Consider the following 13,122-nt stretch of genomic DNA (forward strand, 5'->3'; position numbering starts at 1 on the left):
AAAGAAATGCAACTGATTTCTGTGCACTGACTTTATATCCTGACACTTTACTGAATTCCTGTACAAGTTCTAGCAGTTTTGGAGTGGAGCCTTTTGGGTTTTCCACATATAGTATCATATCATCTGTGAAGAGTGATAGTTTGACGACTTCTTTGCCAATTTGGATGCCTTTAATTTCTTTTTGTTGTCTGATTGCTGAGGCTAGGACTTCTAGTACTATGTTGAAGAGCAGTGGTGATAACAGACATCCCTGCCGTGTTCCTGACCTTAGTGGACAAGCTTTCAGTTTTTCTCCATTGAGAATGATATTTGTGGTGGGTTTTTCATAGATGGCTTTGATAATATTGAGGTATGTGCCCTCTATCTCTACACTTTGAAGAGTTTTAATCAGGAAGGGATGCTGCACTTTGTCAAATGCTTTTTCAGCATCTATTGAGAGTATCATATGGTTCTTGTTCTTTCTTTTATTAATGTATCCTGTTGGTTGATTTGCAGATGTTGAACCAAACTTGCAGCCCTGGAATAAATCCCACTGGGTCGTGGCGAATAATCCTTTTAATGTACTGTTGGATCCTATTGGCTAGTATTTTGGTGAGAATTTTCACATCTGTGTTCATCAAGGATGTTGGTCTGTAATTCTCTTTTTTGATGGAATCCTTGTCTGGTTTGGGGATCAAGGTGATGCTGGCCTCATAAAATGAGTTTGGAAGTTTTCCTTCCATTTCTATTTTTTTTTAAAACAGTTTCAGGAGAATAGGAATTAATTCTTCTTTAAATGTTTGGTAGAATTCCCCTGGGAAGCCATCTGGTCCTGGACTTTTGTTTGTTTGGAGATTTTTTATGACTGTTTCAATCTCCTTACTGGTTATGGGTCTGTTCGGGTTTTCTGTTTCTTCCTGATTCAGTTGTGGTAGTTTATATGTCTCTAGAAATGGATACATTTCTTCCAGATTGTCGAATTTGTTGGCGTAGAGTTGCTCATAGTATGTTCTTATAATTGTTTATATTTCTTTGGTGTTGGTTGTGATCTCTCCTCTTTCATTCATGATTTTATTTATTTGGGTCCTTTCTCTTTTCTTTTTGGTAAGTCTCGCCAGGGGTTTGTCAATCTTATTAATTCTTTCAAAGAACCAGCTCCTAGTTTTGTTGATTTGTTCTATTGTTTTTTTAGTTTCTATTTCATTGATTTCTGCTCTGATCTTTATGATTTCTCTTCTCCTGCTGGGTTTAGGCTTTCTTTGTTGTTCTTTCTCCAGCTCCTTTAGGTGTAGGGTTAGGTTGTGTGCTTGAGACCTTTCTTGTTTCTTGAGAAAGGCTTGTACCGCTATATATTTTCCTCTCAGGACTGCCTTTGTTGTGTCCCACAGATTTTGAACCGTTGTGTTTTCATTATCATTTGTTTCCATGAATTTTTTCAATTCTTCTTTAATTTCCTGGTTGACCCATTCATTTTTTAGAAGGATGCTGTTTAGTCTCCATGTATTTGGGTTCTTTCCAAATTTCCTCTTGTGATTGAGTTCTAGCTTCAGAGCATTGTGGTCTGAAAATATGCAGGGAATGATCCCAATCTTTTGATACCGGTTGAGACCTGATTTATGACCCAGGATGTGGTCTATTCTGGAGAATGTTCCATGTGCACTAGAGAAGAATGTGTATTCTGTTGCCTTGGGATGGAATGTTCTGAATATATCTGTGATGTCCATCTGGTCCAATGTGTCATTCAAGGCCTTTATTTCCTTGTTGATCTTTTGCTTGGATGATCTGTCCATTTCAGTGAGGGGAGTGTTAAAGTCCCCTACTATTATTGTATTATTGTCGATGTATTTCTTTGATTTTGTTATTAATTGGTTTATATAGTTGGCTGCTCCCATGTTAGGGGCATAGATATTTAAGATTGTTAGGTCTTCTTGTTGGACAGACCCTTTGAGTATGATATAGTGTCCTTCCTCATCTCTTATTATAGTCTTTGGCTTAAAATCTAATTGATCTGATAAAAGGATTGCCACCCCAGCTTTCTTCTGATGTCCATTAGCATGGTACATTGTTTTCCACCCCCTCACTTTAAATCTGGAGGTTTCTTCGGGTCTAAAATGGGTTTCTTGTAGGCAGCATATTGATGGGTTTTGTTTTTTTATCCAATCTGATACCGTGTGTCTTCTGATTGGGGCATTTAGCCCATTAACATTCAGGGTAACTATTGAGAGATATGAATTTAGTGCCATTGTATTGCCTGTAAGGTGACTGTTACTGTATATTGTCTCTGTTCCTTTCTGATCTACTACTTTTAGGGTCTCTCTTTGCTTAGAGGACCCCTTTCAATATTTCCTGTAGAGCTGGTTTGGTGTTTGCAAATTCTTTCAGTTTTTGTTTGTTGTGGAAGATTTTTATCTCTCCTTCTATTTTCAGTGATAGCCTAGCTGGATATAGTATTCTTGGCTGCATGTTTTTCTCGTTTAGTGCTCTGAATATATCATGTCAGTTCTTTCTGGCCTGCCAGGACTCTGGATAAGTCTGCTGCCAATCTAATGTTTTTACCCTTGTATGTTACAGACCTCTTTTCCTGGGCTGCTTTCAGGATATTCTGTTTGTCGCTAAGACTTGTAAATTTTACTATCAGGTGACGGAGTGTGGACCTATTTTTATTGATTTTGAGGGGTGTTCTTTGCATCTCCTGGATTTTGATGTTTGTTCCCTTTGCCATATTAGGGAAATTCTCTCCAATAATTGTCTCCAATATACCTTCTGCTCCCCTCTCTCTTTCTTCTTCTTCTGGAATCCCAATTATTCTAATGTTGTGTCGTCTTATGGTGTCGCTTATCTCTCAAATTCTCTCTCATGGTCCAGTATTTGTTTGTCTCTCTTTTGCTCAGCTTCTTTATTCTCTGTCATTTGGTCTTCTATGCCACTAATTCTTTCTTCTGCCTCATTTATCCGAGCAATAAGAGCTTCCATTTTTGATTGCACCATTAATAGCTTCTTTTATTTCAACTTGGTTAGATTTTAGTTCTTTTATTTCTCCAGAAAGGGCTTTTGTCTCTCTGGAGAGGGTTTCTCTAATATCTTCCATGCCTTTTTCGAGCCCGGCTAGAACCTTGAGAATCGTCATTCTGAACTCTAGGTCTGTCGTATTACCAATGCCTGTATTGATTAGGTCTCCAGCCTTCGCTACTGCCTCTTGTTCTTTTTTTTGTGGTGAGTTTTTCCGCCTTGTCATTTTGTCCAGGTAAGAAGATATAAAGGAGCAAATAAAATGTTAAAAGGGTGGCAAAGACCCCAGGGAAATGTGCTTTAACCAAATCAGAAGGAACCCCAAATTGTGGGAGGGAGAAAGGGGATAAACAAGAGAAAAAAAGAAAAAAAAGAAAGAAAGGAAAAGAAAAGAAAACAAATAAGGAAAAAATATTAAAAAAAGAAAATATATGTATATACAAAAAATATAGTTAGATACAATGGAGGGTAAAATATGACTATAATAATGAAGGTTCAAAAAAGGTTATTATTATTTATTTATTTATTTGGTAAGGTATTGTTAAGATAAACTAGTTAAAAAAAAAGTTAAAAGAGGAAAGGGTAAAAGTTAAAAAAATATTTACCAGAAGATAAAAGAAAAAAAAAATTAACTGCAAGACTAAAGAATCATGGGGAGAAAGCCATGAATTCCTTGCTTTGCTTTCTCCTCCTCTGGAATTCCACTGTTCTCCTTGGTAAGTCCTTGGTAAGTCTCGCAGCGCTGTTTAAACACTAGTTGTTAAGCTCGTTGTTTGATTCAGGATGTCTGGGATGGCTCCCAAGAATTTGCATTCCTCACAAGTTCTCAGGTACTAGTGATCTTTTGATGTAAGAACCAATTTCTTCAGAGTATAGATCTAGCTGTGGAATTACTGGAATGAAATAGAGAATACATATTCTCAACTTTACTAGGTAATGCTAGATTGTTTTACTATCTGCAGTGTGAAAGAGAATTGTCAGACTTGAATTTTTGCCAGATTGGTGGGTGTTAATTGTATCTTAATATGTGACTGAAAAGGAAAATTGATATGCCCTTTTTTTCATATTAAAGCTTTCAGAATATGTGGAATTTGCCCATTTTAAATAATGTTTCCAGGGTATAAGGGACATACGCATGTGCGTGCACACACACACACACACACACACACTCTATTCCACAGAAAAACCTGGGTGTGCTGATCAGATTCAGTTTGGATTGCCTAAGAAGAATCTAAGATAATTATTGCAATTTTTAATATTTTTATACTTCCATTGACATTTTTTTTTAAAGAAAGAACACAGGAGAAATTTCACTTTAGTGAAGATTTGTTTAAATTGAAGATAATCCATTTAATTCAGGGAAGTGCAGAAGGCTAATTTGGAAAGATTTGACTAGATACTATGCTAGTTTTATTCCCTTCCTCAGCGAAACTTCTTGGAAGTCAGTCCAAGCTGCCTTTGGTTTAACAGATTCACATTCTCGATGACAAGCTGCTGCAGAGCTGACCCTGTGTTCAGAAGTGTTGCTTTCCAAGTTACTATTTGAGCAAATGTGTGTCAGTGTCCTGGTTCTGGGAGGTGGTGTTTGAACTCTCACAGTGGTGTGGTGTACCCCAAGAGCTTGTGTATCATGAGCGGGTGGTCAGTGGGCTTTGGCTTGTGTTGTCTATATGACTGGACATTAATGGATGACTATCTTTCAGCTTTCATGACACTGGTTATCATATTGCTGCACGTGTTTTGGGGTATCATATTTTTTGATGGCTGTGAGAAGAAAAAGTGGTCTGCCCTTCTTGTAGTTCTGCTGACCCATCTGCTGGTGTCCGCCCTGGTGAGTATTGCCACCGTCCTCACATTGTTTTTTGGAACTCAAGTCCCCATATCTAAAATGATAGGTTCTATACTAAATGAAATACAAACTCAATGTCAAATGAAGAAATTCCAAAAAGTTGGTGACTGAGTGAATGAGTGAAAGGTAGATAAATAAATCATCTGTCTTCCTACAGAAGGAAACAACTATTAATTTGTTGGTTGATTTCATGAAAGATTTCTTTCTTTGTATCTTTCTTTTATGGGTATAGTCAAACCTGAAGTAGTCTTGTATTATGCTTATGTTAGGTAATACATCTTAAACAATTTCCATGATATTATAAACCCTTTCAATATATAAATTTTAATAGCCTTATATTATTACATAAAAATTATATTACAGTTTGCTTAACTGATTGATCATATATTTTTCTACTTTTGCTTCTTATAATGCTATCTTGAACATCTTTGTACATGGAAGTTTTTCAATACAATATTTAGCTTCCAAGGAATGAAAATATTAAATGGTATGAGTATTTTTGAAGTCCTTGATGTCCATTGCTAAAATACTCTCCACAAAGGTTGTACCATTTTTGCTCATTCTGATCAATAACAGGAGTGCCCAGTTACTCCCTCCACAGTGAAATTATGCCAGTTTTCTAAATAAAATTTAAAAAGAAAGTGTGACTAAATATGCTTTTTAAGAACTATTTAATGCTTTGGGTCTGACTTTTATTGTAATTTGTCATATATTTACATCAGAATTATCCCTACCACTGCCTTGTCCAGACCCTTATGATTTCTCACTTCAAAGTATTGAAAAGGTTCTTTCTGGTGGTGTCCTGCCTCATGTTTCTCTCTTCTCCATCCATTTAGAATTTATATCAGGTTTTCTCATACTGGGCTCCTTGACCTCTGATCCATCTGAAGTGCCATCTTACAGGGGTGCCTGGCTGGCTCAGTCAGCAGAGCATGTGACTCTTGATCTCAGGATCATGAGTTGGAGTCTCACGCTGGGCACAGAGATTACTTAAAAGATTAGATAGATAGATAGATAGATAGATAGATAGGAAGAAATGCAATCTCACTGCTTCCCCTACCTAAAACTTTTCAGTGGCACAGGATGTTAAAGTTACCTTTGATATGATGGCAACTATGTGAAGCCAAGTCTTCATTGGAAAAAAGACTAGAAAGAGACTGCATTAAAATATTAATAGTGTTTCTCCCTGAGTGGATTCTTTTTTTCTTTATAGTTTTTGGCATGTTCCAGATTTTCTATGATGTATACTTTTATAATCAGAAAGGAAATTACATGAAAAAGCAGATGTCCTTTTTAAAGATCCAATTGGCTATTGATTCATTTAATAAATATTTACTGAGGCCTTCTGTGTTACAGGTACTGGTCAAGGTAAACAAAGCAGTTTAGTGAACAAAGCAAAGATTTGTTTTTACAGTTTAGTGGGGAGAGAAGGCTTTAAGCAGTAGGCATAATAAATTTTATAGTGATAGGTGCTGTGGCCAGTAGCACAGGCCAAAAGAAATCCAGCATGTAGGGAGGCAGGAGATGTCAAATTTTTGAATTAAATGGTCGGAGCAGGCTTCATTGTGAAGGTGACATTTAAGAAAGAAGGGAAGAAGATGGTCATGTAGCTCTCTGGAGAAAGAACATCTTGGACTGCATAGCCAGTAGCAAAGTCCTAAGATCAAAGAACTTGCTTGGCATATTTTTTGGAAGTGAGGATGGCCAGAGCAGAGTGAGCCAGGGGAAAGTTAGTAGGAGATACTGTCACAGAGTTGAAGGTGGAAGAGAAGTAGAGGTTGAAAGTGAGAACCACATCTAGGTAATGTAGGACTTTGACATTTACTCTCAGTGAAATGGAAGTCAGCGTAGGGTGTTTAAGGAGAGGGACATGATTTTAAAAGGATGACTTTACTGTGTTAAGAGTAAACTGTAGCAGGGGAAAAGATTACAGTCATCAAAGGGAGGATGGTGATAATTTGGGTGAAATAGCAATGGATATAATGAGAAATGATCAGATTGAGTACATATATTTCAAAGTATAGCCAACAGTATTTCCTGACAGACTGGATAAGGCACAGGAGAGAAAGAAGAGGAGCGAGCCAAGGGTGCCTCCAGGGTTTTGGCCTGGGCAGTAAGAAGGATGGAGTTACCATCAGTTGGGATGAGGAAGCTTGTGAGGGGAGATCAGGAGTTTATCTGGGCACATTATAAATGTAATAGAGATGCCTACTGGACATCCAAATGGAAATGTTTATTAGGCAGTTGGATGAAAATGTCTGGAGTTTGGGAGGACAACCCAGGGCAGAAAAAGTGATTATAAGGAGTAGGTTCAAGCAGACAAGAAAAGAGGCCCAAGGACTGAGCCCTGGGACACTCCCACCTTGAGACTGGGGAAAGAGGAGCCAGCAAAGGTGACTGAGAGGGAGCCACTAGTGAGGCTGGAGGAAAACCAGGAGCCAGGTGTCCTGGGAGCCAAATGTATTGAGGTAAAAATGATCAGCTATAGCAGATGCCTGTGGAATAAAACCCAGAATTCTTTGTTTGATCCAAGCCTCTTTTCATCCATACTGGTGCAAAACTTACCTGTTGCTGCTCCCCACAGTTCACATCATGTACTTCATTGAAACTGATCCGTTGTGGCTACCCAACAGCATGCCTTGTGCATGCTGTTTTATTTGCAGTGACTTATCTCCCCTTAACCTAAGTCAGTTTGGAAAAGTGCTAGTTCACTGTGAAGCCTCCCTGGCAAAGGTGCATATTCCAGACTCAGCACAGTCACTAGACCTTAATACATAGCTGTGTTATAACACTTATCCTCAGAGAGTGTTGTTATCTTTAATATAGTTCTTATATCTCTCCAACTAGAGTTCGATCATCAAGGATGGGACCTTATCTTAATCAATCTTTGTTTCTTCAATCCAATAAATGTTGAATGTTGAATAGTTGATACTCTCTCTAATGATTAAAAGAACCCAGGAAAATAAGCTAAAATAAGAAGAACCTAGGAAATTTGAAAGATGATATACCAAAATGTTTACAGTGGTTATCTCTGAATAGCAGGTTTCAGAGAATGTTTAAGTAATTGTTTTATTTAAATATACCTACAGAAAAGTATACAGATCAGAAGCATCCATCTTGATGAATGTAACCTATGTAACTTGAACCCAAATGAAAACGAAAACATTATCAGCTCTCACGAACCTCCCACCACGATCCTGACTTCTAACGTGCAGCTTGTCTTGCTTTTGGTATCTTATATAAACAGGACCATTTAGTCTTTGCTCTTGTGTCTGACTCCTTTCACTCAACATCATGTTTGTGAGATTCATCTGTATGTATAGCTAGCTAGCTATTGTTCATTTTTTGCAGTATAGTATTCTACTTTGTAACTGTACCTTGCTTTATCCATTCTACAGCAGAACTGGTGTCTCCAGCTTCTAACTGTTGTGAATAGTAATGCTTTGAGCATTCTACTATATGTCTCTTTTGAATGTATGTACACATTTCTTTTGGATATATGTGATAAATGCCTAGGAATGGAATTGCTGGTCATGTGGTGTATATACGTCAACTGTTCATACCACCCAGTTTTTCAGAGTAATTGTATCAGTTTACATCCGTACCATTAATTTGTGAGTGGCAGTTCCTTACCCTCATCACCAACAGTTAGTATGTCACTCTCTCTATTGTTACACATCCTGCTGGGTGTATCGTAGTATCACATTGTGGTTTTATTTTAAGATTTTATTTATTTGAGACAGAGAGAGAGAGCACACATGATAGATGGGCAGGGGCAGAGGGAGCAGCAGCTCCCTGCTGAGCAGGGAGCCCGATGTCGGACTTGATTCCCAGACTCCAGGATCATGACCTAAGCCAAAGGCAGTCACTTAACCAACTGAGCCACCCACGTGCCTGCACATTGTGGTTTTACTTTGCATTTCCCTAATGATTAATGAGATTATGCATGTCTTCATATTTATTGGCCATTTGGATAATTCTTTTATGAAGTGCCTGTTCAAATCTTTTGCCTATAATCCTATTGGATTGTCTTTTTGATTTCTAGGAGTTCTTTCTGTATTCTCTAAAAAAGGTCTTTGTCAGATGTACCTGTTGTAAATAGCTTCTCCTATAGTGTGGTTTAACTTTACATCCTCTTTATGTTGTCTTTTTTATGAGCAAAAATTCTTTATTTTGATGTAGTTTAATCAATTTTGCTTTATCATTTATAGTTTTTGTTTTCTGTTCAATGAATATTAACCTATCTGAATTTCAATTTTAGAATTTATTTTACTCATCTGTGTATTTTAATTTTCTACAACAATCATATATTGTTTCTGTAATTGTTTAAGGAAGAAAAAATTTTAAAGAAACTAAAGAGAAATACAAAAGAACTTAGCACCCTATAAAGTAAGTTAAAATTCAGTGGATTTCCAAAGAATCCAGAAAGTGCTCAACGCCTGCCTCAGTGTGCTCAATGTCCACAGATGCCTCTTGAGAAAAGCACTTTTTCTGCATAAGGTGCCATCTGCAAAATCAGCCCATTTTCCTGGTCAGAGCTGATAAGCAGGGTTGGTTTCTTAACCAGGAGCATGTGCACGTAGGGTGAGGGTAAGAACAGTGATGAGCCATGGAAGTACTCCCCTTGAAGGCTTTTATAGGCAGAGGTCTATGGTGACAGATTGACCCAGTTGGTTCCTCTCCTTTGTTAAGTCTAAGTTCTGGGCTAGTTGGGAACCCATCTTCCCCCCCTACACTGGCCCAGGAAAGGAAGTGTTTCTCCTTCTCTCTAAGGCCAGTCCCTCTACCTGGGCTCTATATCCACTTCTTTCCCACAAGGACCTCACTGTGATTGTGTCCTTGATCCCACATCACCAGCTTTCCTTCTCGTCATTAGCGTATAGACGCATCTTAAAACTCTCCACTATTGCCTTTCCTCCATCTAGCCATCATTCCCTTTTTTTCTGTTCCCCTTCACAGCAAAATTTCTCAGAGTTACCTCCACTAATTTTGTCTCTACTTCTTCACCTCTCATACTTCTAGTCCAGTCTTGGTTCTGCTCAACCACCCTTCTAAAATTGCACTTGTCAAGATCAAAGGAAATCTCCATTTCTCAAAAACACATTGGGGTTTTTGTTTTCATCTCAGCAGCCTTTAAAAGAGTTGACCACTCTCTCTGTGGAACATGTTCCTCTTTTGACTTCTATAACACATGTCCTGCTTTTCCTTTTACCTCACTGTTTGCTCTTCTCAGACCCCTTTGCTGACTCTTTTTAAGTAAGAGTCAAGAGAATAGAATGTTGTCGATACTTTTAATTTGCTTCTGCGATACTACACAGCACAAAAAATTTATAAATGTTCTCATGGCTTTGTCCTGACTTCTCCTCTGTCTGTAATAGCTCCCTGGGTAACTGCATTCAGAGTCATGGCTTTAAATACTGTCTATAGGCTGTGCTTCTAGCATAAGTCTCTTTCTTTCCTAGCACAAGTCTCTCCTCGCAGCCCCGTATTCATATGCCTAATGCTTTCCTGACGTCTGTCCTTTGAAATCTCATAGGCATGTTACTCCTAGCTTATCCTCATTGGACTTGATTCTCACCCATTACTCTGAGCGTCATCTTTCCCCAAGTCTTTGTCATCCCATTAAGTAGCACTACCGTTTACCAAAAGCCAGAAACACGGAAGCCACTTTGGCCTCCCTCTTTCCCTCACATTCCTTCCATCAGCAAGTCCTGTCCATTCATATCACCCACTCTCTCCATCTCTACTACCACCGCCCTGATCTAAGTCACCATCCTGTACTCTCCTCAACCAGTGTAAAATCTTCTTCTTCTTTTTTATTATTAATATATAATATATTATTTGTTTCATGGGTATAGGTCTGTGATTCATCAGTTTTACACAATACCCAGCTCTCACCACAACACATACCCTCCCCAATGTCCGTCACCCAGCCGCTCTATCCCTCGTACCACCTTCCACTCCATCAACCCTCAGTTAGTTTCCTGACATTAAGAGTCTCTTATGGTTTGTCAGTGCAGTGTCAGCCTTCTTAATGAGTCTCCCTGCTTTCACAATTGCCTCCTTTAATCCATTTTGTACAGTTTTAAACATCTAAATTAAGTCACTCAGCTCCCCTACCTTGACCCCTTCTGTGACCCTCCATTGCACTGGGGATGAAGTCCACACCCCTTACCAACATGCTGCATAACTGGTTCCTGCCTTCCTCTCTTGGCCTCATCTCATGTGCTGCCCCTCTATCTCTACACATGACTAATATCACTCTTCCCAGGTTCTGAGCTGCACCAAGCTCTTTGCCCTCCTGTGGTTCCCACCTTCAGTCTACACAAGGCTGGCTCTCTCCAACTATATGTCAGTTTAAATGCCACTTCCTCAGCACTAGCCCTGAGCAACCTAAGTAGACCACCTTGTTCTTACTTATCTAGCACCATCCTGATTATAATTATTCTGTCTAGCATTCATCATAATGTGTCATTATTTGATTCATTTATTTGCTGCTTCATTCCTTACTTGTTTCTTTTACTAGCATATAAGCTCCATTAGGATAGATACTCTGGTCTTCAGTGTTACATAGCATAATACCTCTTGGCCCTCCTTCAGAGTTTTTTAAGTGCACTTTTGGAACCCTCTTCAGCTGTGCAGGTGAAAAAGAGATGCTGTTCCCTTGAATACTAAGGATTCATCCTGAAGTAACTTGTCTTACTTTCTTGAAAATTAAGAGCTGGTTAACACAGAAATTGTTATGAACTGGGCCCAGGTTGTATAACATATATCTTCTATTGGGTCTTTCATTTGATTCTGACTTCTAGTTACCCTCTAGCCTTGCCATTTGAATATAGCAAAGCACACATCTATGGGCTAGTGTCTGTTGACAAGGTTAGTTCTGTGTGTCTTTGTGGTACTCAGTGTGTGACAAACATCATATGTTTGGTGAAACACAGCCCAGCTATTGAAAGTATCCTGTATTTTCCTTAATCTTTACTCTACATGTTTAATAAGCTTACTGTTATTATACAAGCTGATTTTTTGTTGTTGTTGTTTTTGCAGACCTTCATAAGTCCTCATTACGGAATAAATCTGGTATCCACATATTTAATCATGGTACTCATGGGCATCTGGGCATTCTTTGTTGCTGGAGGCAGCTGCCGAAGCCTGAAGCTCTGCCTACTCTGCCAAGACAAGGACTTCCTCCTTTTCAACCAGCGCTCCAGATAACCTCTGAAAACCAGCACCTGTCAAACAGTAAGCTGCATCTTTAGAGGAAGCACAACTGTGCCTTTTTCTAAAAATTCCTTTTCCTGGTGGAATTTAGAAAAAACAAAACCATCTAGATAAAATATGACGTTCATGCCACAGCTCTCTGAAAGGGATACATTAGTGAGTGTGCATGTCCTGGCCACACATTAGACTGTCACCTGGAGAGGCATAATGAATACTGATACCTGGGCTCCACCTTCCACATTTAATTGGTCTGGGCATTTGGTAATTTTTAAGATTTTATTTATTTGAGGAGAAGGAGGAGCAGAGGGAGAGGGACAGGCAGACTCTGCGCTGAGCGTGGAGCCTGATGTGGGGCTCAGTCCCAGGACCCTGAGATCCTGACCTGAGCTGAAACTAAAAGTCCGACGCCAAACCGACTGAGCCACCCAGGTGCCTCTGGGCATTTGGTAATTTTTTAAAAGCTTCCCAGATGACTCTGAAATGCAGCCAATTTAAGAACCATCAGTGTCCAAATAGGAACTTCCTGAGAACACCGTAAATGAATAAAAGTCAGGTGTTCAGCTGTCTCTCAACTCAGCTTGTGCTGAGCAGGTAAATCTTTGAATGTCAAATCCTGCTTGGTGTTTGTCTTTTTAAGTCATGAAGTTACAAAAGGCTAAAGGGCTTTCATCCCTATGAACTGTTTCATGTTCTTTACTAGCACCCTATTTTATGAGAACATGGCAGGTTGTGCTTCTACATGCAATAGTAAATCGCACTGACTTTCTATGATGATTTAGCTAGAGTAAGCTATTGATTAACAAGCTGCATTTTTTCTGTGGTTTTTACTCTGGATTTTGCTTTTTGAGACATTATATTGTTTTTGAGCATAGATTCAGTTTGTTTTACCAAAAACCAATTATTTTCTGATTCCTGGATAGGTATTATAAACCAGGAATTTTTGTGCAACTTCTGTAAGTCTTTCCTGGGTTTAAGGCTTTTCACGAGCTCTGTCCCAATGCAGTGTTTACCAGCCGAGTGTGGATAGCAGGGCACGTTGAGGTGAAGCCTGTTCTATCTCTGAG

General features: G+C 38.8%; 1 protein-coding gene across 2 annotated transcripts in view; it reads left to right on the top strand.

The window, feature by feature from the left end:
* APH1B (aph-1 homolog B, gamma-secretase subunit) overlaps positions 1-13,122 on the top strand; it is a 65,809-nt gene that overhangs the window by 24,075 nt on the left and 28,612 nt on the right. For both annotated transcript variants that reach the window (XM_080807700.1, XM_080807701.1), the window contains exons 5-6: positions 4,692-4,819; positions 11,885-12,079. In XM_080807700.1, coding sequence (XP_080663826.1) covers positions 4,692-4,819; positions 11,885-12,052 — 296 coding nt within the window. In that variant the 3' untranslated portion in view covers positions 12,053-12,079. The remainder of the gene's footprint in view (positions 1-4,691; positions 4,820-11,884; positions 12,080-13,122) is intronic.

Source organism: Martes martes (genome assembly GCF_963455335.1).
Source record: "Martes martes genome assembly, chromosome: 7".
NCBI lineage: Eukaryota > Metazoa > Chordata > Mammalia > Carnivora > Mustelidae > Martes > Martes martes.